This window comes from Orycteropus afer, unplaced genomic scaffold (assembly GCF_000298275.1).
Source record: "Orycteropus afer afer isolate SDZICR_OR568_19922 unplaced genomic scaffold, OryAfe1.0 scaffold00276, whole genome shotgun sequence".
NCBI lineage: Eukaryota > Metazoa > Chordata > Mammalia > Tubulidentata > Orycteropodidae > Orycteropus > Orycteropus afer.
In genome coordinates this window covers 2,423,252-2,448,014 of record NW_006921863.1, presented here as the reverse complement: position 1 = coordinate 2,448,014, position 24,763 = coordinate 2,423,252, and the positions used below count along the sequence as shown (strand labels likewise).

At 37.3% G+C, this 24,763-nt stretch overlaps 1 protein-coding gene across 1 annotated transcript in view; it reads left to right on the top strand.

Annotated features, from left to right (window-relative positions):
• The window catches only part of VCAN (versican), a 127,215-nt gene that overhangs the window by 24,481 nt on the left and 77,971 nt on the right, over positions 1-24,763 (top strand). Inside the window, exon 5 of the mRNA XM_007950544.1 lies at positions 17,198-17,491. Within this exon, the coding sequence (XP_007948735.1) occupies positions 17,198-17,491 (294 nt within the window). The remainder of the gene's footprint in view (positions 1-17,197; positions 17,492-24,763) is intronic.

Here is a 24,763-nt window from a genome sequence, read left to right as displayed (position 1 = left end):
ATTTTCTCCCAATCTGTGAGTAGCTTTTCACTTTCATTAAAGCACAGCAGTTTTTAATTATGAGGAAGCTCCACTTATTTATTTACTTTTGGTTGCTCATGCTTTTGTGTCACATCTAAGAAAACTTGACCAAATCCCAAATTATGAAGAAAATTCCTATGTTTTCTTCTAAGAGTTTTATAGTCTTAGCTTTTACTTTTATTTTTACCTATTTTGAGTGAATTTATATATATGGTGTAAGGTAGAGGTCTTAATCTGTTCTTTTGCATGTAGATATTTAGTTGTTCCAGCACCATTTATTGAAGACTACTCTTGCCCCATTGAATGATATTGTTACCCTTGTTGAAAATCAGTTGAAGGTTGGGCAATCCTACTTCCGTAGTGATACTGCCTCGGAAACCCAAGGAGGGGTCGCTATGAGCCAGGTTTGACTCGACGGCACATAACAACAACAACAACATACACTTGTAGGTTTATTTCTGGACTCTATCCCATTGACCTATATATCTTTCCTTTTGTCAGTACAACACTGTCTTGTTTACAGTTGCTTTGAAGTTGGGAAATTCAAACTGTGTTCTTCTTTTCCGAGGTTATTTTGGCTATTCTTCTAGATCTATGAATTTTAATATCAGCTTGTTGATTTCTACAAAGAAGCCAGCTGGAATTCTGATAAGGTGTTGTGGTGAATCTGTAGATCAATTTGGAGAGAATTATTTAACAATGTTAAATCTTCTAATCTATGACTATAGATGCCTTTCTATTTATTTAGATCTTCTTTAATTTCTTTTGATAATGCTTAGTAGTTTTCATAGCGTAGGTTTTGCACATCTTTTGTTAAGTTTATTCCTAAATATTTTATTCTGCTTGATGCTTTTTTAAGTGAAATTTTCTTTCCTTTTCTGTCTGTTCAGTTCAAGAATATAGAAATGCAACTGATTCGTGTATATTGATCAAGATCTATGCAACCTTGCTGAACTCATTGCTTTGTTCTAATAGTTTTCTAGTGGATTCCTTAGTGTTTTCTATATATATGGTCCCTTTAATTTTATAATCTTGTCTTAGAAATGTCTTGAGATAAATTCTTGTCACATGCTTGGAAGCATGTGACAGTCATTTGCTTTAAGGTTTTCATGTCCAGGTCTACTGGAGTTCTAAATCCAAAAAGCTTTTTTGAAAAGGCAGTGGCTATTTGTCCGTAGTTGTGGAAAGCCAAAACAAAAATGAAAAATCAAAGCTGATCCTCCCGAAGTCAATATGAAGTCATACTGTGCCTGTCAAACCAAGTTGTTGTTGTTGTTGTTACTTGCTGTCGAGTCGGCCCCGACTCATACTACATTCAATTTCTTACAGTGACCCCTCCGTGGGTTTCTGAGGTGGTATCACTATGGAAATAGGTTGCCCAGTCTTCCTTCCAAGGAGTGGCTGGTGGATTTGAACCTCAGGTCTTCTGGTTAGCAGTCAAATGCCTTAGGCACTATGCCACCAGAGCTCCCATATATTCAGAAGACTTGGAAAATCAGAAATGTTTTAGAACCTCTTCCTCACTCTAATTAAAATGTTACAGATCTTTCAGTAGGAAAGAATTAGTTCAGAAATCCTGAGCATCATACAAATATGTTTAATTTTTAGTAAACACTTCCCTAGTCTTTAAACTCTTAAATTAATGTACATGAGAGCTTATATATAATAACACAATCACAAAGATGCTGACTCTTTTTTCCATGAATGTTACATGATTTGGAAAAAAAAATAACTCACTGCCATTCAGTTGTTTCTGACTCATAGCGACCCCTCCTTGGGTTTCCGAGGTGGTATCTTTACAGAAGTAGATTGCCCAATCTTCCTTCCGAAAAGTGACTGGTGGGTTTGAAACCAGGCTTCTAATTAGCAGTCAAAATGCCTTAGGAACTATGTCATTAACTGACTGTCACAGTGGATGGATAACAGTGTTCTAATAATTAGAGGTTAAAAATGTCAAAACCCAAAGCCTAATATTTAAGCCACATGCTTCTGGCCTTGGTGTTAGAGATGATGCTGGAGATCACATGATAGAATTTTGCAAGACCAATGGCATATTCATTGCAAATATCTTTTTTTCAACAACATAAACAATGGCTATAAATGTGGACCTCCCCAGAAGGAATGAACAGAAATCAACTTGACTGCATTTGAGCAAAGAGGTGATGGAGGATGTCAATATCATCTGTCAAAATAAGACCAGGAATTGACTCATTGCAATTGCTCATATACAAGTTCAAGTTGAAGCTGAAGAAAATTAAAACAAGTCCATGAGAGTTAAAATATGACCTTGGGTATATCCCACCTGAATTTAGACACCATCTGAAGAATAGATTTGACACATTGAATACCAGTGACCAAAGACAAGACAAGTTGTGGGATGACATCAAGAACATCATACATGAAGAAAGCAAAAAGTCATTAAAAAGATAGGAAATGAAGAAAAGACCAAAATGGATATCAGAAGAGACTGAAACTTGCTTTTGAATTGACGGTAGCTAAAGCTAATGGAAGAAATGTTGCAGTAAAAGAGCTAAACAGAAGATTTCAAAGGGCGGCTTGAGAAGACAATGTAAAGTGTTATGATGAGATATACAAAGACCTGACATTACAAAACCAAAAGTGAAGGAAATGCTTGGCATTTCTGAAGCTAAATGAAGGATTCTATGGGCAAAATATTGAAAGATGCAGGAAGCATCAAAAGAAGATGGAAGGAATATAGAGTCCATGTACCAAAATGAATTGGTCGATGTTCAGCCAGTTCAGGAGGTAACATATGATCAAGAACCAATGGTATTGAAAGAAGTCCAAGCTGCACTGAAGGAATTGGCAAAAAACAAGGTTCCAGGAATTGACAGAATACACATTGAGATGTTTCAGCAAATGGATGCAGCTCTGGAGGCGCATAGTCATCTATGCCAGGAAGTTTGGAAGACAACTACCAGGCTAACCAACAGGAAGAGATCCATATTTGTGCCCATTCCAAAGCAGGGTGATGCAACAGAATGCAGAAATTATTGAACAATATCATTAATATCACATGGAAGTAAAATTTTGCTGAAGATAATTAAAAAATGGTTACAGCAGTGTTTTGACAGGGAACTTCCAGAAATGTAAGTTGGTTTCAGAAGAGGATGTGGAAAGAGGGATATCATCGCTAATGTCAGATGGATCTTAGCTGAAAGCAAAGCATACCAGAAAGATGTTTACCTGTGTTTTATTGTCTATGCAAAGGCATTCGACTCTGTGGGTCATAAAAAATTATGGACAACATTGCAAAGAATGGGCATTCCAGAACACTGAATTGTGCCCATGAGGAACCTGTACTTAGAACAAGGTGCTGTTGTTCAAACAGAGCAAGGGATTACTGCATGGTTTAAAATTAGGAAGGGTGCGGATCAAGGTTGTATCCTTTCATCATAGTTATTTGATCTGTGTGTTGAACAAATAATTCAAGAAGCTGGACTATATGAAGAAGAAAATCCATCAAGATTGGAAGAAGATTCAATGACAGCTTGCAGTATGCAAATGATAGAAACTTGCTTGGTGAAGGTGAAGATGATGTGAAACACTTACTGATGAAGATCCAAGACTACAGTCTGTAGTATGGATTTATTCTTAACTTAAAGAAAACAAAAATACTCATAACTGCTCCAGTAAGCAACATCATGATAAATGGAGAATAGATTGAAATTGTCAGATTTCATTTTACTTTGATCCACAATCAACACTCATGGAGGCAGCAGTCAAGAAATCAGACATCATATTGCACTAGGCAAAATCTACTGCAAAAAAATACTTTAAAGTTTTGAAGAGCAAAGATGTCACTTTAAAGACTAAAGTGCACCTAACCCGAGCCATGGTGTTTTCAATTGTCTCATATGTATATGAAAGCTGGACAGAGAATATGAAATGCCAAAGAAGATTTGATACCTTTGAATTGTGGTGTTGGCAAAGAATATTGAAAATACCATGGACTGTCAGAAGAAATGAACAGATCTATCCTGGAAGAAGTGCTGCTGGAATGCTCCTTAGAAATGCGAATGACCAGACTTCATCTCACCTTCTTTGGTCATGTTGTCTGCAGGGACCAGTTCCTAGAGAAGGATACCATGCTTGGTAAAGTGGAGGGTCAGAGAAAAAGGGGAAGACCCTCAATGAGATGGATTGACACAGTGGCTGCAATGATGGGCTCAAGCATAGCAAGGATTTTGAGACCGGTGCAGGGCAGGACAGTGTTTCATTCTGTTGTACATAGGGTTGCTATGAGTTGGAACCAACTTGAAGACATCTGACAACAACAATGCTTCTGCTTCAGCCTAAGGAAGCTGAGAAATATTAAAGGTGCCTGTCTGACTTTCCAGTTTCATTACCTCGCAAATTTGAAGCATCACGAGACTAACTTTAGCTCTACCTTCTGAAATGGAATGAAAGAACTTTGTCAGAATCTGAGTTTTCCTATTGCTGCTAACAGAAGGTTGGGCTCTGTACAGGTTAAGGGACCAACTCTCCGGAATTGACATGTTTTTGAATTATCTGTAAACATTGGCCCTTAAAAGGTTATATAGTAGTAGATGTTAGCTATTAGTCAAGTATGTATAGCTGATTGATTTTGTGATTCAGAGGATAATGATTATTAGTCTTAGCTGCTGTGACCTTGTGTATATGTTGTGGTTGTTATGTGCTGTTGAGTCAGACTTGATTCATAGTGACCCCTCCTTGGGTTTCCGAGACAGTATCACTATGGAAGTAAATTGCCCAACCTTCCTTCTGAAGAGTAGCTGGTGGGTTTGAATCACCAACCTTCTGGTTAGCATTCAAGTGCCTTAGACACTATGCTACCAGAGCTCCCTTGTGTATATAGACACAGTCCAAAAAAAAAAAAAAAAAAATGGAAAGAAGGAAGGAAGGAGAAAGGAAAAAGAAAGAGAAGAAAGAAACAGTGAGAAAAAGAAAATCTTTGAAGAAACTTAAAAGTCTTAAAGTTTCAAAGCTAAATAATGATTAAGTTGGATTGTGTCTATCACCTTGTTACTTGCTATAGAAGTGGTTTTATGTTACAGGTATTTAGAAACTCATTACAGGTGACTACATCCAGTTCACACACTACTTCCAGTGCACACACTTATTGCTTATTGTTTTGGTTACCTAGTGCCACTCTGAAGGAGTTCTGGTAGCATAGTGCCTAAGGCACTTGACTGCTAACTAGAAGGCTGGCGGTTCAAATCCACCAGCCACTCCTTGGAAGGAAGATGGGGCAATCTACCGTAGTGATACTGCCTCGGAAACCCAAGGAGGGGTTGCTATGAGTCGGGTCCAACTCGACGGCACATAACAACAACAACAGTCCCACTCTAACAGGAATATATGACAAATGGGATGCTTGAACAAACAGGACTTTATTTTCTTACAGTTTGGAGGCTGTAAGTCTAAGTTCAAAGTGCCAGGCTCTAGGGGCTGTGTGAAATCCTCTCAACCTTGGGCTTCAGTTCTGCCTCCTGCTCCCGGCACTGGAACTAGATACGTTTCTTCACTCAGCTGCTGGCTGCTGAGACTGACAAGCCCAAGGTTGACAAGTAAAAAGGCACAGTCCTGATGTTCCCAAACCACATGTCAGGTCATTAGTTCAAGTCCATTTGAAGTCCCAAGGTCGGCAGAGCATGTCAGGCTGCCGAACAATAACATGGCTACATGCAGACTTCAAGGGTACCATAAGCTAGACAGCATGCCCCAAGACTTCTCCTTATATACAGGAAGCAGACCACATCCCTAGGGTAGCTACTCAGCTGCTCATAGTAAATTCCACCATGGAGTTAATTACTTAACTACCACACTTGTATACCATTTTGATCCAAATAACAAGGCAGTGTCAAAGTTTGAACTTCCTCATAGTGAAAAAAACAGAGATTTCTATTCTAAATTGGGCAAACAGGATCATGATTAGTTTACAAGAATGAGTTTTCAGATCAGACTATTCAGTATAGTAGGGTTATGAACACAAATTAACAGAAGAAACATTAAGCACATATCACATCACCCAGCAAATATGCCCAGCAAGAAAAATGTTGAGAGATCTCAATTGTAACTAGTGTAGACAGCAGCCCATTAGCCACAGGCTTGGAAAGAATTGCATAATTATCTGTGATCTGCCAATTCTCCTTTTCCCTTGTTGATTTCAAGGAATATTTTGGGTGAGAAAAAGATCCCATCATAGCTTTTCTCTAGATCCAGGCTTTTAATAATTTTTGCTGAGTTGAACACTTTGCTTTTGAACACTTTGAACACTTTGGGCCATTTCAGTGTCCTCATCTGCTTGCCATTTCCATATGTGTCATTTTTGAGCCTGCCAAGAAGCAATTTTTTCCATTTAGCAATCAAAAGTGTGGAAAAGGACATGCATAATGCACTTTCTAGGGAGTCTTTTAGCAGCTAGTTATCAAATTAGAGTATTTTTTTTCCTTAATATTTCTGATGATGTTAATCCCCATGATTAGGATGAGTTTAGTTTCTGGGATGACACCAGATACTAAAGTCTCACCAGCAGTATTTTCCACTTTCCTCTAGGACATTCCTGGAAAGTTGAACTAACAGGAATTAATTCAAGGCCGTGAGAGTTTAACTTGGAAGTTTAGAAAACTATGGCTTAAGAAATTAAATATATTTGTTCCATATGAACATGCAAATTATCCTCTGTGTGAAATCCTTTCTATATTATAGTTTTATATAATACAAACTAATGTGAATGTATATGTATACATTTCAAATTACTGCTTATATCAACTTAAGTTAACTTGATATTTTATCTTAAGTAATGCATGATTTGACATTTATTGCTTTTTGATTAGAGAAAAATGAAATCATTTTCATAATAGATAATATTTTGAAACATGTTCCAAATCCGCACTCTAGTTACAAATTTGATAATAATTGCCCTATGGATGTATAGGGGCTCTGGTAGCATAGTGCCTAAGGCATTTGACTGCTAACCAGAAGGCTGGCGGTTCAAATCCACCAGCCACTCCTCAGGAGGAAGGTTGGGCAATCCTACTTCCTTAGTGATACTGCCTTGGAAACCCAAGGAGGGGTCGCTATGAGCCGGGGCTGACTCGACGGCAAATAACAACAACAACAACAACAACATTGATGTATAGTCCCCAGGTTATGAACGAGTTGTGAGATCCATTCTAAATGTGTCTTTAAGTCTAAGTAAATTTTAAAATTAAATTTTTAGGTAAGTTGGAACAGATGCACATGGTTCTTATTTAGCCTTACTTTAGGGCAAGAAAAGACTCCAAGGTTTTTCAATGATTTAAAAGCTGCAAATGCAGCAAGTGAAAGTGATGGTGATAAAGAATTTGTTGCCAGTAGGAATCAGGTCAAGGAGCTCTGGTAGCACTGTGCCTAAGACATTTGACAGCTAACTAGAAGGTTGGCGGTGCAAACCCATCAGCCAGAATCTACTTCTGTAAAGATTTACAGCTTTGGAAACCCAATGGGCTTTACTATGAGTCAAAATTGACAGTGGGTTTGGTTTGTTTTTTCTCAGGGCTGAGGGAAAATTTACATAATATTAAAGGGCAAGTAGGAATTGTCTATGAATCACAAGCTTGTAACCTGGGAACTGTGGCTGCTTTGATGAGGCTACTCCTGGGACTTACTAGTAGACTCATCAATTTATAAAAAGAATGCTCATCTTCCTGTAGGGCATCTATCCAGTGAATCTAAAAGTATTTTAAATTGTTCAGGTACAAGTGTACAGGTGTACAGATAGAACACAAACTTGCCTAAACTCTCACAGAAGACTTTGCTCCCCACTCCTGGCAGCTGATGGATGTAATAAAATCAGAGCCTCAAACCTATACATTCCAATTCCAACCCCTGCTGAGAATTTAGATTTCCACCCCAGATACACTGAATCTGAATCAACATTTTAACAAAATCCCAATCTCATTCTGATTCAGTATCTCTGGGGTGGAAATGAAAATTCTCAGTAGGGGTTCAAACTGGAACAAATCGGTTTGGAGCCCTGATTTTATTACATCATTCAGAGATAAAACCTTGCCTTTATAATACCATCAGGATAAGAAGTTACACAATTAAGTCATTTGAATTAGGTTGAAAGAGAGCAACTAAGCAAATACACCAAGATGTTTTGCTTAATTTCCCAGGTTTGCCAGTGATATAAAAGATACTATGCATATTTCTTTGATGACAGTTTGTTGTTCTTTTTAATTAGAGAAAAATGTAGTATTTTTTTTTTTTTTTGTTTCGTAGTGGATAACATGTTCCAAATCTGTACTCCAGTTACAAATTCTATGATAATTGCCCTATCAATGTACAAGCAATCCCTGGGTTATGAACAAGATCAATGATTCTTCCCTGTTTTTTCCTTTGCTCTTACTTGGCTTTCCCTCCAGACTTTAATTAGTTTTTATCTTTTAGTACATCCTCATATAAGCATTCATTTGTGGATCAAGCTTGGAGTTGCATTATGGTTATTACCTCAAACTTCATTTCTGCCCAATTTCATTTCATTGCATTTGGGTTTAAAACACATATTGACCTATATATAATTTCTGATTATGGAATTAAAAGCTGAAAGTACATTGGTAACTAACGCTTCTGTCAAGTCAGATCCGACTCATAGCGACCCCTCCTTGGGTTTCTGAGGCAGTATCACTATGGAAGTAGATTGCCCAACCTTCCTTCCGAGTAGTGGCTGGTGGATTTGAACTGCCAGCCTTCTGGTTAGCAGTCAAATGCCTTAGGCACAATGTCATGAGAGCTCCCAGTACATCAGTAGGAATTTGAAAATTTTAACATCTTGATTGCTTTTCTCAGTGTATAAGTGGTCAGTCTTTAGCCTAAAATTGACTCTTTTTTTTGGTGGGGATTCAAAGATGTGTGCTTGGAATTTTGTTATGGAGGAGAAAGTCTGGGCTTTTATCTGCACTATCTTTGTTTACTCTTTGAGAAACTGTTGCTGTTGTGATTTCCATCAGATTGGCTCTGATTTATGGCAACCTTCTGAATTACCAAATAAGTGGTGCCCAATCCTGTACCATCTTTATGACTGCTGTTATGTTTGAATCCATTGTTTCACCACTATGTCAAACTATCTCATTGAAGGTTTCTCTTATTTTTGCTAACCCTCCACTTTACCAAAAATGATGGCATTTTCTAGCAATTGATCTTTTCTGATGACATGTCTAAAGTAAGCAAGCTGAAGTCCTGCCATCCTCATTTCTAAGGAGCATTCTGATTGTATTTCTTCAGAGACTGACTTGCTCATTCTTTTAGCGGTACGTTCAATATTCTTTGCCAACACTATAGTTTTTGGTATCTTTTTTTTAACTTTTTATTGTGATTTGAATGAAAGTTTACAGAGCAAATTGGTTTTCCATTCTACAATTCATATTTTGTTTTGTGACATTGATTACAAATCCCACAATGTAACAGCACTCTTCTCACTTCCATTCATCCTTCTTTCCTGTCCCTTCCTGCTTTCTGAGCTTTGTGCCTGGGCAAACGCTGCCCTTTTGATCTTGATGATTGATTGTTCCAGGAGTGCATACATCTCTGGTGTTATTATTCACCTTATAAACCTGTTTATTGCTTGACTGAAAGTTGAGCCACAGGAATGAGTTCAGTTCCAGATTTGAAGAGTGTCTAAGGGCCACAGTATCGAGGACACTCCCACTCTATCCAGGAGTGTCTATGTGCTCCTTTACAGAATGGTTGTTAGTGATAGTTGGGCACTAAATAGTTCTGGTCTCAGGGTGGAAGAGGCTGAGCTTCATATGGTCCATTAGTCCTTTGGACTATTTGTTCCCATGCATCTTTGATTTTCTTCACTCTTCTTTGCTTCAGATTGGGAGAGAATAATAGTTGCACCTTAGATGACCACTTGCCAGCTTTTAAGACTCCAGTACTTACTTACCACTGTAGAATGTTGAACATTTTCTTTGTGAACTCTTATATCAATTGACTGTGATCCTAAGGCCCTAAGCCCAGTCTGTGACTCATTCCCTCAAGGCTAAGAAGTTTTCATAACTTTGCCCCCCGATTGCTCTACTATATACTTGGATATATTTACAGTATATACAAATACATATGTGGAAATATCCTCTGCCATTTGCCATATCACATTCACCTACCCACATTTGTTCAGCTTGCCTGTCTGCCTCTGTAGCCACTCATAGATTATTGTTAGCTATTAATGATATTGCAGGATTATTATATAATAGTATTTACCTTTGTTGTTCATAACTCTTGTGTACCTCTCTGTGTCTTTCTTTGCCTTCGTGATATTGTGCTGATCACCCCATTAGTGTATATTGCCCTTTCCTTCACCCAAATTAATGCATGTCTATTTCTAATTAGTGATTTTCCTTCCCCTCCCCTCCCGTCCTTGGAAACTGTCAAAGAATGTTTCTTTTCTTAGGTAAACCCTTCCTTGATTTTTATAATAGTAGACTCATACAGTATTTGTCCTTTTGTGATTGACTTATTCTATGCAGCATAACGTCTACAAGGTTCACCCATGTTATGAGGTATTTCACAGATTCTTAATTATTCTTTAACATTGCATAGTATTCCATTGTGTGTATGTACCATAGTTTGTTTATCCATTCATTCATTGATGGGTACTTAGGTTGTTTCCATCTTTTTGCTATTGTGAATAATGCTACAATGAACATGACTGTGCATATACCTGTTCGTGTCTCAGCTCTTATTTCTCTAGGATATATACCCACTAGTGGGATTTATGGATCAAATGGTATTTCTATTATGAACTTTTTAAGGGAGCGCCATACCATTTTCCACAGTGGTTGTACCATTTTTACAATTTGAATGCATCAATTCTTCTGTTTCCTTTTTCATTGCCCTGCTTTTGCATGTATAATGTTGTTAGCTGCCATTGAGTCCATAGAAGGCAATTAAAAAGACTATGCCTTTGGTCAGGTCTGCCTTAGTCATCAAGGTGATATCTTTGCTTTTTAAAACTTCAAAGAGGTTTTTGCAGCAAATTTTTCCAAAACAATATGTTATTTGATTTCTTAATTGCTGTTTCCATGGACTTTGAGAAATTAGCTTTTCTGTGTTATGTTTAAATTTCTCTTTTAGACACTTATCAGGGTTTCCGACTCCACACTCCATGCACCTTGTTTTTTTCAGCTCGCTTGCAGGTTTTGACTCAACACTGGAAGGCAAGTGACTTCATATTATTTTTGCTTGTACTCTCTTTAGTTTTTGGCTCCTGCTTTGATTCTTATGGTTACCTTGTGCATTCACTCTGCTTCTGCCTTGAGCTGATTGACGCCGGCTACCATAAATGTAGATTATGTTTGTTACAAAGTAATTGAAATTCATTTTCCTGATCAAAACATACATTTCTTTGGAACAATGTTTTCCAAACTATTCCAATGAAAAATTTGTGAACTATTAATAAGTTTTCTATGAGAAAACAGTTCTCTAGTAGCATGATTTGAGACCCACTGCAAACCATAGCTTCCTTGTGGGGACTCACAATAAATACTATAATAATAAGGCCACTGAGAAGTCTTGCAGACTTATATATTTGTTTTCTAAAGTGAATTTGTCTATAGGACCTATTTTTTTTTTAAATGCCCATTCGTATCTCAAGGACTACAAGTTTATTGTAGAAGACATTTTTGGAAGTTATGTTCTTAGAACTTGGGCCATAAGTTACAATCTTCCCTATCCTCATTTTCAATTATAAGCTTTTAATAGATTAATCTTGATTCAAGTATCAGACCACCTACATGCATGTTATTTTGGGTTAAAAAAAATAATGTGAAAGGATTATCCAATTTAAACTAGGTATTTAACTGAACTCAAAGGAGACTTGACAAAAAGTTACTTTGTTTTGTCAATAAAAGGTAAAAATAAATGTCTTAGAAATCAAGAATTGATATAATATGGATTAGTCGATGACTGTTATCTTTGTAGTATCTATTGATTTATCTTTCTTTCTGGTTGGGTTTTAGATGAAGCTGATGCCAGAATACCCTGTCCTGCCAGGAAACCAATGTAAAGCCAATGATGATGCTTCTTTCAATATTTTTTTTCATTGTGTTTGCAATGTTTGAAAATTACTTACATTTAAATTAAAAGGAAAATAAGTGGCCTTGGGATGAGACAATTTAGTCAAAAATTAAAATTAATATTTCATGAGTATTGAATTATGGAAATTGTACCCCCAAGAAGTGAATTACATAATTGATATTTTGCTATAAAGTCAGATTTAATAAAAGTTTTTATATGAAATGTTCTATAAATAGATTTGTATTCATTTAATAATAATAAGGAAATTCCTACCAGTTCTACTAAAACTTTCTTTCCTTAATACCCCAAATATGCTTGCTGTTTAAAACTGGGTAGCTAGGTATCCCTAAAATCATGTAGTAATTTTTCTTTATTAGTCTATTTATTTGGTCTTATTTGGAGAAGTTGATTTCTACAATACACAGACTAGCAGTGCTGTTTGGAGAAGCAGTTTTACTAAGTCAATTGTATTTCTCTGGTTGGTTGATCATTCTTGTTACTTGTGAGGAGTAGCTATTTTGCCACAAAGTAGAAATATTTCACAATGAAGGAAATTAAGGCAACAAAATTGGTATTCCAGCTGTAATACAAGCCCAAATGTTCTACCTTACAGGAAAAAATATTGGCATTCTGTGTTCTTTCACACTAGCATCCTTTTAAGGCCAAAGGCAAGTGCATATCCAAGGTGAATGGGGCTACTTGAGGTGACAATTTCTCTATCTGTCTTAGTGTTGTCTTAAGCCAAGTCTCTCTTTCCTCTTTCTGCATTTATTTATTTATTTATACATACACATATATAACATAACATAACATAACATAAGGAGCTCTGGTACCATAGTGCCTACAGCACTTGACTACTAACCAGAAGGCTGGTGGTTCAAACCCACCAGCCACTCACTCCTTGGAAGGAAGATGGGGCAATCTATTTCTGTAGTGATACTGCCTCAGAAACCCAAGGAGGGGTTGCTATGAGTCGAGTCCGACTCGACACCACATAACAACAACAACAACAACATAATATAATATAAACAATCCACTTTCATCGAGTCAATTCTGATTCATAGCGTCCTTACAGGACAAAGTAGAATCGCTCCATAGGGTTTCCAAGGCTGTAAATCTTTATAGAAACAGACTGCCCCATGTTTCTCCTGTGGAGCAGCTGGTGGTTTCAAACCACTGATCTTCTGGTTAGCAGCTGAATGTTTTAACCACTGTGCCACCAGAGTTCCTTAGTCAAGTCTATGGATGAGATGAATTGTCTGCCCTAGTCATCAGCTACCCAAAGCAATGCAGCAGTTAGCTTTAATGTACTGGCTGGGAAGGAGGAAAGAAAAAGAGCACTTCCATTCTTAAGGAGAACCTGAAATGCCATTCATTCAACAAATATTATTGAATAAATAATATCTTGCTGGTATTGTAACACTTATGATTTTAAAAGTTGTTTTAACTTGAATAAAATGGTATGGTGGAAACCCTTAATGTGGTTGGCCATTAACAAAAGGCTGGAAGTTCAATTCCACTCTGAGGTATCTTGGGAGAAAGGCCTGATGATCAACTGAAAATCAGTTACTGAGAACCCTAAGAAACACAGTTCTATTTCGACATGCATGGGTCACCACAGAGTTAATTTGATGGCAATTTTTTTTTTTTCATAGCATTGAATCACAGGGAAACACTGTGGGAGTAGGGAAGGGGTACTCACTTGCTCTTAGTGTATTTTTGGATTTGAGTTGATGATTCTTTACCAGACCAGATAATTAAGGACAAAACCCTGTTTTCACCTTTGTCTTACTTTCTTCAGTCAGGTAAAAGCAATTTTCCTTTCTCTTCTTCAAATAGCTCATATTGGGACTTGGCCTAGTTTCATCAGTAGTAATTTTAGATTGATACTGAGAAATTCTGGTATGTGTGCTTTGACTATTTTCCCCATGATTACTATTTCTTGCTTTATAAAGCTGTCAGAGAGAGAGAGAGAGAGAGAGAAATGGCTATAATCATTTTAAACAATTGCTTCTTATATCTGGTTTTAGTTAGGTGAAGATGCAAATTATGCATGTTTTTTTGTGTACTAGTTGTCTAGTAATCTTAGAATCAGCAGCCTCAGTGAGATGGAAACAGGACTTGCAGCTGCTATCATGTTGTTGTTGTTGTTATGTCGTTGTTGTTATGTGCCGACTCATAGCGACCCTTCCTTGGGTTTCTGAGGCAATATCACTATGGAAGTAGATTGCCCCATCTTTCTTTCGAGGAGTGGCTGGTGGGTTTGAACCGCCAGCCTTCTGGTTAGCAGTCAAGTGCCTTAGGCATTACGTACGCTACCAAAGCTCCCAACTATCTCTTTTAAGAGGCAGTAACACCAAACAAAGTAACCATCTAAGAATCCAAAGTTTCACTTCCCAGGCCCGTTCCTTCTTTCTTCTACAAAATCCCATGCTTCTGAGAATCTAGAGCCACTGCAAGGAATCCCACCTCTTCTGACACCAACAGCAAAAAAGGCAAGGAGGCCACATCTTCTGACCTCCTCTAACCACACAAAAGAAAAACAGAATCACTATCGGTAGCCCAAGGCTCATTACTGTAAGCCTAGACATGCTACCTCTCTCCAGCCCTTTCACCAACCCTGACACCAACCGTTCCTCCCGCAGCACCCACCTTTCTGCTCAGGGTTAGATAATTCACTGCAGTGGCCACATAGAACTCACAGATTATGGGGTTTATTAGGGAAGTGCCAAGCTACAATTCAAGTTCAGGAACAATGTTCAGTCTCTCTCCCAGCCCGCCATCTCTCCGCCAACAGTCTCTCTCTCAGCCGAGCGTGTCCCTCGGTGTCTCACTCAGCAATGTGTGTCTCTTAATGTCTTTTTCCCAGCAGCGTGTGTGTCTCAGAAGTGCATGTCTCTTTCGGCAGCACGTCCTTTCCAGCCAATATTTTAGCTTCCTTCTCTATCTCATTTTGTAAATCTCCACCTGGCTGTTATATTTGAGAAGATGTTCTCTAATTTGGCCTCTGTCTCTTTTTAACTAGGTGTGCTTGTATATGAAAAACCAAAAAACCAAAACCAAAACTCACTGCCATAGAGTCTATTCCAAATCATAGCAACCCCCACTGAGTTTCCCAGGCAGTAAATCTTTACGGCAGTAGATTGCCTGGTCTTCCTTCTGTGGAGTGGGTGGTGGGTTTGAACCACCACCCTCTTGGTTAGTAGTCAAATGCCTTAGGCACTGCACCACCAGAGCTCCTTCATACATGAAATGCATCATTAATTTGATCTGTCATTTCAGCAACTTGTTATATGGGCTGTTGTTTTGTTGTTAGGTACTGTTGAGTCAGCTCCGACTCATAGTGACCTTATGTACAACAGAACAAAACACTGCCTGGTCCCATGCCAGCCTCACAGTCTTTGCTATAACTGAGCAAATCGTTGCAGCCACTGTGCCAATCCATCTCTTTGAGGGCCTTCTCCTTTTTTGTTGATCCTTCACTTTACCAAGCATGATATCTTTTTCCAGGGAATGGTTCCTTCTGACAACATGACCAAAGTAGATGAGACGAAGTTTGGCCATTCTTGCTTCCAGGAAGCATTCCAGCCATACTTCTTCCAGGACAGATTTGTTAGTTCTTTTGGCGGTCCATGGTGCTTTCAGTAATCTTCACCAACACCACAACTCAAAAGCATCAACTCTCCTTTGGTCTTCCTTACTCATTGTCCAGCTTTCACATGCATATGAGATGATTGAAAATACCATGGGTTGGGTTAGACATCTTTGCTCTTCAACACTTTAAAGAGATCTTTTGCAGCAGCTTTGCCAAATGCAGTAAGTCATCTGATTTATTGACTGCTGCTTCCATTGGTGTCGATATGGGCTACCTAGGTAAAATTCTAAGTTAACAAGCTCTATGGAATTTCCAGAATGCTTTATTATAACATGCTGAGTGATAATAAATATGCCCTCTGCTAATTAGATTTGATGAGCAAAACAAATGCCTAGCTTTTGCTTGTCAAGCAATCAACAGATATAAAAGTCACTTGAACCTAGTTCAAGCCCCTGCTAGACGGTATCTTTGTGAGAATTACAAAAAGCTATCTCTTCTGGAAAGATTCTGAAAAAATATCCTCTCTGGACAGAGAAAGTAGAATATAAGGCACCTCTTCCTCTAGCTGACTGGGGTGCATTTGGCTGGCTGAGTGGGAACTGATGTCAGCCCCCATTCATCTCCTTGACCCTGTGCCCTGCCTCTGACTCAGTAGGGTTCACTATGAGTTGGAATTCACTCTATGGCAGTGAGTTTTGTTTTTGGATTTTTGGTTTTTCATATAGAAGCACAACTAATTAAGGTAGGAAGGTAGGAAATAACATTCTGTACTGTTTCTATCTTTTCCCATCTTCAAACTCCGGGCTATTTTCCTGTTTTGTATTGTTGATGGATTCATAGAAATTAATCCATTTTGATAGTAGTGATACATGAGGAAGGGATTTGGGTTATTATTATTTGATTTTCAGATAAATAAAGTGATTTTTGGATAAGTAACCTCAATGGTAGTTCAAGACATCTTTCCTCTCACAGCATGCAATGAGAATAAGTACATTATAGGCTCATTCACTTGGAAAGCTTTGTTCATTTTCAATAATTTATTTAAACTTTATTATGAAGAGTTTGCTTGTATCACCTATGGGAATATATGTGTATCGAATGACTTTTCTTGTATGTGTTATTTCTTACTATAAATAATAATTATAACAAAATTAAGTAATTATGTTTTCTGCTTTAAAATACCAGGAGTTACTACCTTGCCATGAAAACAGGATTACAAGCTTCCCACTCTCCACTCCCAATTATATAAAAATCCATGAATACTGCAAATGATTAATGTGCTAAGCTGGTAACTGAAAGTTTGGAGGTTCCAGTACATGCAGAAATGCCTTGGAAGAAACCAGCCAGCTGTGGAATTGAAAACCCTATGGAGCACATCTTACTCTCACCCACGTAGGGTTGCCTGAGCCAGAACGGACCCAGAATGGATCCCATTGCAACTGTTTTCGTTTTTAATATTAAAACAGAAAAGGATGAATAGTGAAAACAGGATTTTTTGTTTTGTTGTTCTTCTAGGTGATGTGTACCACATCACTGCACCCAACAAATTTACCTTTGAAGAAGCTGAAGAAGAGTGTGAAAACCAGGACGCCCGGCTGGCGACAGTGGGGGAACTCCATGCTGCTTGGAGGAACGGCTTCGACCAGTGCGATTACGGTTGGCTTTCTGACGCCAGTGTGCGCCACCCTGTGACCGTGGCCAGGGCCCAGTGTGGAGGTGGTTTACTTGGGGTGAGAACCCTGTATCGTTTTGAGAACCAGACAGGCTTCCCTCTCCCTGATAACAGATTTGATGCCTACTGCTTTAAACGTAAGTATCTGATACCTTTTTTAAAATTACAGATTTTAAAATACTACTTGGAAGGCATGCATTGGTGTTAACTTGGGCTTGGGAATGGATTCCATGTCCTGTACTTTGTGCACGGGAATGAAAACAGTTCAGTGACTTGCAAAAGCAAGCAAACTGAACAGCAGTGATGTGGTTAAAGCAACAGGAAGTTTGACCAATGTCTAGAGAGAATGAAGATATGCCAGTTTAAGGTCTTAACTGTGCCCCGTTGTGCCTAGAATCACAGAGTGTATTTCTCAGTAATTTTGTATTAATTGCAGGCCTTAAGTGCAATTAGATTGTTGGTGCTATAATGCTGAGGCCAACTGTGGCTGAGTTAAATCCTTGAATTTTGTTTATTCTGTCCTTGTTTGATGCCACTCTTTATTTGAAATGGGAACTTAAATATCAATAATTGCAGGTGAGTACTTGGAGCTGATAATCATATGATTAGATAATCATAATGTTCAACTCAGAGCTAAAAATGAGCCATGCTGTAAGTAAAAATCTCCACTTATTTTATTTCAGATAATGGAGATATGTGCCTTCTAATGATTAATTCTATAATATTATAATAAAGTAAAATAAATGTTCTTTGCGAAGTCTAACAAAAATAGGCGTTCTTCAGTTAGATTTACTGCTTAAAATTTGTTTCAAGTAATATTTCTCAACATTTATAATTATGTTAACTTTTCAGATGTTCTAGAATTGTTTTAGCCATAATAGTCCTATGATATATCATGACTGTAGTCTGATTAATTGAACAAGCACATATTCTATAGTCTCCCTGCAATATTTTTGGTAGGGTCTGTAGGGGCTAGCTAAACAAAGATCTCCCCAAAATTCTAGTATCCTTGAATGTGTATAAAATGGACCCATGTTAAAAATTTTTAAGTTTCTAAGATAACCTTGTAGAAGCAATATATAACTAAAATTAATAGAAAATACACTATCTTATTATATAACTTGTTTATAAAATGAAATTCACTGGCATTTCCCAACAACCAAAAAGGCACAGAGCTGTGATGTCCAAGTAGTCAGCAAAGGAAAGGAAAACTAAGATACCTCAGCTTGGATTTTCTCCCTTAGGCTCAACTTTCTGAGTGTTAGAGCCACCTGTTGTGTATTTAGCTTAAAAAAAACTGGCTGATCAATCATGAGATCATTGCAAAGACTAGCTTTTTTTTTTTTTTTTTTTAATCTAGACTATGAAACAGGAGGCTTCCTCAAGCATTTTCAGGAAAACAAACAACAACTAACAAAAAACCTTCTCTCTAAAAGTAGAAAGGCATGCATTTCCTCCAATAGCTCAGGTTCTAAAAGTAGTTTCACATTGTGATGGGTACGATCAAGGAACAACACTGGGCTTTGAACCAGTTCCTTCTGTTTAGACTCCTTGCTGAGAATTTGCATTTCCACCCTAAGTATACTGAGTCAGAATCCATAGTCTATCAAGGTAAGAGTCACCAGGAAATCTAGTTAAATGTAGATTCTGATTCAGTGTATCTGGGGTGGAAATGCAAATTCTCAGCAGAGGGTTGAACCAGAATGAATCTGTTTGAAGCCCTGGAATAAAATTGGTATGTGGAGAGGTGGGGGTTTAAAAAGTTAAGTCAGGGAAGTGGTGGAATTATTTAGCTTGATTGTCTTGCTTGATTATACCCTCTTTTGCTTTTTAAAGGATCCCTGGTTGTGCAGTGGTTAAGAGCACTTGGCTGCTGACCAAAAGGTTGATGGTTTGAACTCACCAGCTGCTGTGCAGGAGAAAGATGTGGCAGTCTGCTTCAGTAAAGATACAACCTTGGAAACCCTATGGGGCAATTCTACTCTGTCCTGTATGGTTGCTATGAGTTGGAATTGACTGGAAGTCAGTGGGTTTGGTTTTGAGTTTGGGTGCTTTTTAAAACCAGCATTAGAAAATATTTAAACAAAACAATTTTTAAACATATTTTTTTCTCCTTGAGGGTAGAATTTAATTCAAAGACTGTCTATAGCCACAAAAAGTACTGTTACAAAACATCCTGGTGTATTTTAAATTATTATTTAAATGATGAATTCATATGAATGTATGAAAAAACAAGGTACTTACATTCAAATTGTTATGTGCCATTGAGTCGGCCCCAACTCATAGTGACCCCTCCTTGGGTTTCTGAGGCAGTATCACTACGGAAGTAGATTGCCCAACCTTCCTTCCGAGGAGTGGCTGGTGGGTTTGAACCGCCAGCCCTCTGGTTAGCAGTCAAGTGCCTTAGGCACTACACTACCAGAGCTCCTTACATTCAAATAGAATCAACAAAAACTAAAAAGAGACATAAAATCCAAAAAATATTGGAAAGTTTAGGTTTATTTATTTTCTTTTTATTTGAATCTACATAGGCATATAATGGATTCATTTTTTTTTTTTTCTCAAATAAAGCTGGAATCTAGATTCTTACTCATTTCTTCCACATGTTAAAAAAAAAAACAAAAAAACTCACTTCTCTGCTGTCGAGTGAATTCCCACTCATAGCGACCCCTCCTTGGGTTTCCAAGATGGTATCTCTACAGAAGTAGGTTGCCCAGTCTTTCTTCTGAGGAGTGCCTGGTGGGTTTGAACAGCCAGGCTTCTGGTTACCAGTCAAATGCCTTAGGCACTATGCCACCAGAGCTCCCTAAGACCCTACCATATTCAAAATTTATTTGACATATTAAAAGTTAAGAAAGTTCAGTCATAACATAAAAGCTGTCTTATATATAACACAGAATGACAATAGTTTCCCCAAATTTCAGATTCATTTTTCAAAATTCTTTTAATGTCTTTTTTTTTTTTAAATTGTGATTTGGGTGAAAATTTACAGAGCAAATACACTTTCCATACAGCAGATCACTTACACTTTGTCTCATGACATTGACCACAATTTACCACAATGCAACATCTCCTCTCCCACTTCCTCCTGATAGCTACCTCTTCCTTGTGTCCATCCCTCCATGCACTCCTACCCCCTGAGCTGTCTCCCTGTGCCTGAGCAGCCCTTCTTTCTCTCATGCTTATTCTCTCCAAGGAATGTATCTACCTCAGGTAAATGCTCAACTAGTATGTCTGTCTATTGCTTGGCTGGAAGCCATAAGTGTGCGTTCAATTCCAGACCTGAAGGGCAGCTAGGGGCCATAGTCTCAGTGGTTCCACCAGGCTCCATTGGGCCAACAAACCTGTTCCCTGCTTTTTTTTTGTTTTCCAAATGATTCTAAGTTTTGTCCCACATTGTTCCCCCTGTCTATCCAGGATCTCCTACAAAGATCCTCTTCCAAGTGGTTGACAGTAGCCGAGCACTGTCTATTTCTTCTGGTCTCATAGTCGTATAGGCTGCAGATTGGATGGTGTACCATTTGCTAGGACTGATTGTTTCCATGAATTTTTGGTTTTCTTCTTTCTTCTTGGCTCTGGACAAGGAGAGACCCATCGTTGCATCTAGATGGCAGCTTGCAAGCTTTTAAGATCTCAGTTGCTGTTCACCACAGTAGAAGGTGGAACAATGATTTGCGTAGTATGTTATGCCAATTGAGTTTGATGTCCTCTGCTACTATGGTCCCGAGCCCACAGGTTCAACTACTTGGTCCCTCTGGGTAGCTGGCTGTGACCAAGCAGTGACTACAACCTTGCCCCTTGTCAGCCCCATTATACACCTGGGAATTCAGATCATACACATAAAGTTATTGGACCACTGTCTGCCAACCTTATACATGTTCTTGGGTGCACTCTCCACTTCATATAGATACCTAATATTTATCTTTATTTTTATTTATTTAATTTTTAATATTTATTTAAATATTTTAATATATCTTTTAAAGAATTTGAAAAAAAATTAAAGCTCAGTGACTAAATTCTATTGGATAAAATATGTGAGGTTTGTGACCTTAGCTACAGTTCCTAAAATGATTCCAGAAATTTATTTAAGTAAATGAATTAAATAGAGGAATTTTAAAATATAACCATCTTTTTTGTTCACTCTTACCAAATGTGGTGTTTTATAAGTCATTCCTTGGTGTTTAAACAATGCCAAATCTCATTTTAATTGTCTTTTCCTTATAACTGAATAGAATATTAAAAATGACCAATAATAGATATGGTTAGAATCTATTCTTGGGTAGCAAAAGTCAAATCAATTTGAATAGGTAAATCAGTATCTTTATGAAACAAAATTTTCTTGCATATTTTCCCTTAATGATTAAACTTCGTTGTACATTTTTAATTTGACCTCAATGTTAAGCAAGTTATTGAAAAGTAGAGTTACAAAGAACTTTGAAATATCATCCCATACATTACAAATTTAAATGAACCAAAACTATTAAATCTGTCATTAAATGTTATTGATGATCTCCAGAGAAGAAGACAGAGCATGTTTTCTGGGAAACCCATTCTCATAGTGTATGACCATCATTGGCAGATAAATTTTCTCGTTATGTAAATTTGTTGCATGGGAATTTGAGCCCATTTTCCCTTTTTAAGTTGGAGACTCACTGCTGTTGAGTTGACTCTGGCTTATAGCAACCCCTCCTTAGGTTTCTGAGGCAGTGTCTCTATGGAAGTAGATTGCCCAGTCTTCCTTCTGAGGAGTGGCTGGTGGGTTTGAACCTACAGCCTTCTGGTTAGCGGTCAAATGCTGTAGGCACAATACTTAATAGCCATTTCTGTTACTGAACACTATTGTTCAGTTGTACCTCAGTGTTTTGACCAACTAAAACAATTTCCTTCTTTTGAATTTACAGTTTCTAAGTCCAAGTCTACATGATCTTCTTTGGAACCTTCACTGTTTTTGACATCCTTCTACTCGATTAACTTGGAATTAGAAATAGTGCTCTAAAGAAGGTTAAATTAGCTTCCACTACTTCATGTGCTATCTTATTTATATATTAGTTCACTTCTGAGATTGGCCTGCCCTTCTGAACTAAGTTTGTTTGTTCTTTTTAATGCCCTAGATTATAATCTGACCATAGGTGCTAAAACTAGTCCTTTTCTAATTGGTATTTCAAAAATATTTCTTGTGTATTGAAATTAGATCTGTTTCATTTAATCACTCATGAAACTTTTAAAAGTTTGAATGCTAGTCCCGTTGTTCCAACCTTCAACCTTTCTTCAACTATGAGCCCAGAATGGACCTATTGAATGAATATCCACTGCATTGACAACTTCCCAGGTTTACATGTATTTATGTATAGCAAACTTAATGTAAAAGAATCAGTTTTAAATAAGTCATCTGTGTTTAATGTAGGCAGTATGAGTGTGAGTTAAATTGACTATCATGCTGCTATTAGGATGTTTATATGTTACTAGGAAAATCTGCCTTGTGTCTCATAACAGAATCACAGAGAAGATAGTCCATAGGACATAAAATACCACAAGCATAGTGATGTGAAACATCTGTGTGGCAGACAGCTGCAAAGTTTGGAAAGGAGAGTTTGTGCGGAATAAAGCAAGCTGATTTTTGTTGGCTTTCTCAATAATGAAGTTGAAGGAACAATGGAAGTTTTCCAAGACAAAAGCTTGTCCATGTGAACGCGCCTTCTGGAGCGACACTTTTAAAATAATCTGGAGTTGTGTTTTCACCTTTGTAATTGTCAACATTCATATGTTGTTGTTGTTTTTATGTGCCATCGAGTCGGACCCGACTCATAGCGACCCCTCCTTGGGTTTCCGAGGCAGTATCACTATGGAAGTAGATTGCCCCATCTTCCTTCTAAGGAGTGATACTCATATTAAAGCCATCGCTTTGTCGCTATTTGTGTTTATAAAAATCATTTCCTTTCTCATAATGGGTGAAACAAATGGTGATGATCAGATTCACTGAGTTATGATGGAAATCAGCTGTTAAGTTGATGGAAAAGCCACCCAACCCCAAAAGGAAGTCTGCTGAGGTTTTCCATTCCAAATAGGAGAATTAATTAAGTTAATTATAAGCAGACTTTTTAACAGGGCCCTAAAATTATTGAAAAGCCTTGTTTTCTAAAATAAAGTTATATAAATGCTGACTTAGAAAAGAAGATTCTCTGGGATATACTGGTTATCACTTTACTCTCCTGCAGGGCTAGAATAAGGCAGCACCTAACTGGATAATGATAATTGACAATTATCTACAGTCATTTATTTATTTTAAAAATTAAGTCCTTAAATTTTAAAATGCTATAAAAATATTTTCATAGCACTGGAGAGATTTGCTAGTACAGAACACATTAGGAGGACTAATTCACAGACCCCTGTTTGGCCCTAATGCAATATCATCTCCCTTTAAGTTAATTTCATTAGTTATGGAAATACTCAGAGGGAAAAAGTAAAATTAACTTTCGTTTTATTAATAATATGATTAAATTTTCTCTTGTGCAATTTGCTAAGTGTTTATGTTGTACTTCCATGGGAACTTTCTCTGTACCTATCTTAGTTTTCCCCTAAAGAATGCAGTTATAAAACAAATATGAAATTTGGCAGTTAAATGAGGTAACAGTATGGAATTTCAGAGGAGAGAGAATTAAATTAAAAGGAAAATAGTCAATCACATTTAAGGTCCTAAGCTTTTTCATGTCAATCAAAATGGACCAAAGCTGCTTCTAAGACCTAAACGCAAAAAAATTTAGAAAGGGGAGAAAGAGGTAATTTATCATTCATGTTTTTGAAGAGTCCAAATCTTTTTGTTTAGTTTTGTTTGAATATAAATACACAAATAGTGACAGGCTTCAAAGAATATTTAAATGTACCATAACATAAAAGGCCACCGAGTTTTTATTAAAAATAATTAATGTGGTCTTTAAAATGGTCTAGGGAGTGACCACAGCTGATAACAGGCCATGCCAGAAAAAAAAAAAAAAAAAAGCCTATTACAGCCCCAGACTGATTTACAACAAAATTGCATCATTTTATCATTAAATTTTCACAAGTAGATTGCGTTAAAATGTGCCTAATTTTGTTTTCCATGGGATTATTAAAAGTAAGACATAAGATATTACAGACACTACAGCTATCACAATACTCACCAGGGAGAACTTGCATTCCCCAATACAACTAGCTTTGAATTATTTTTAAGTGTAGCAGAACAATAAGTACAGGTTTCCTCAGAATCACTTTTCCTCAATTTAATGGAAGATAGATTTTGATATTCAAGACCAGTATTTTTTAAAAAAATAAAATCTCTATGTGCTAGGTTGCTACTTTTTTCTTTATATGGAGAAGAAATCTCATATATAGCACTCATTTTTATACACAAATTAAATTTCTGTAAGTTGCTC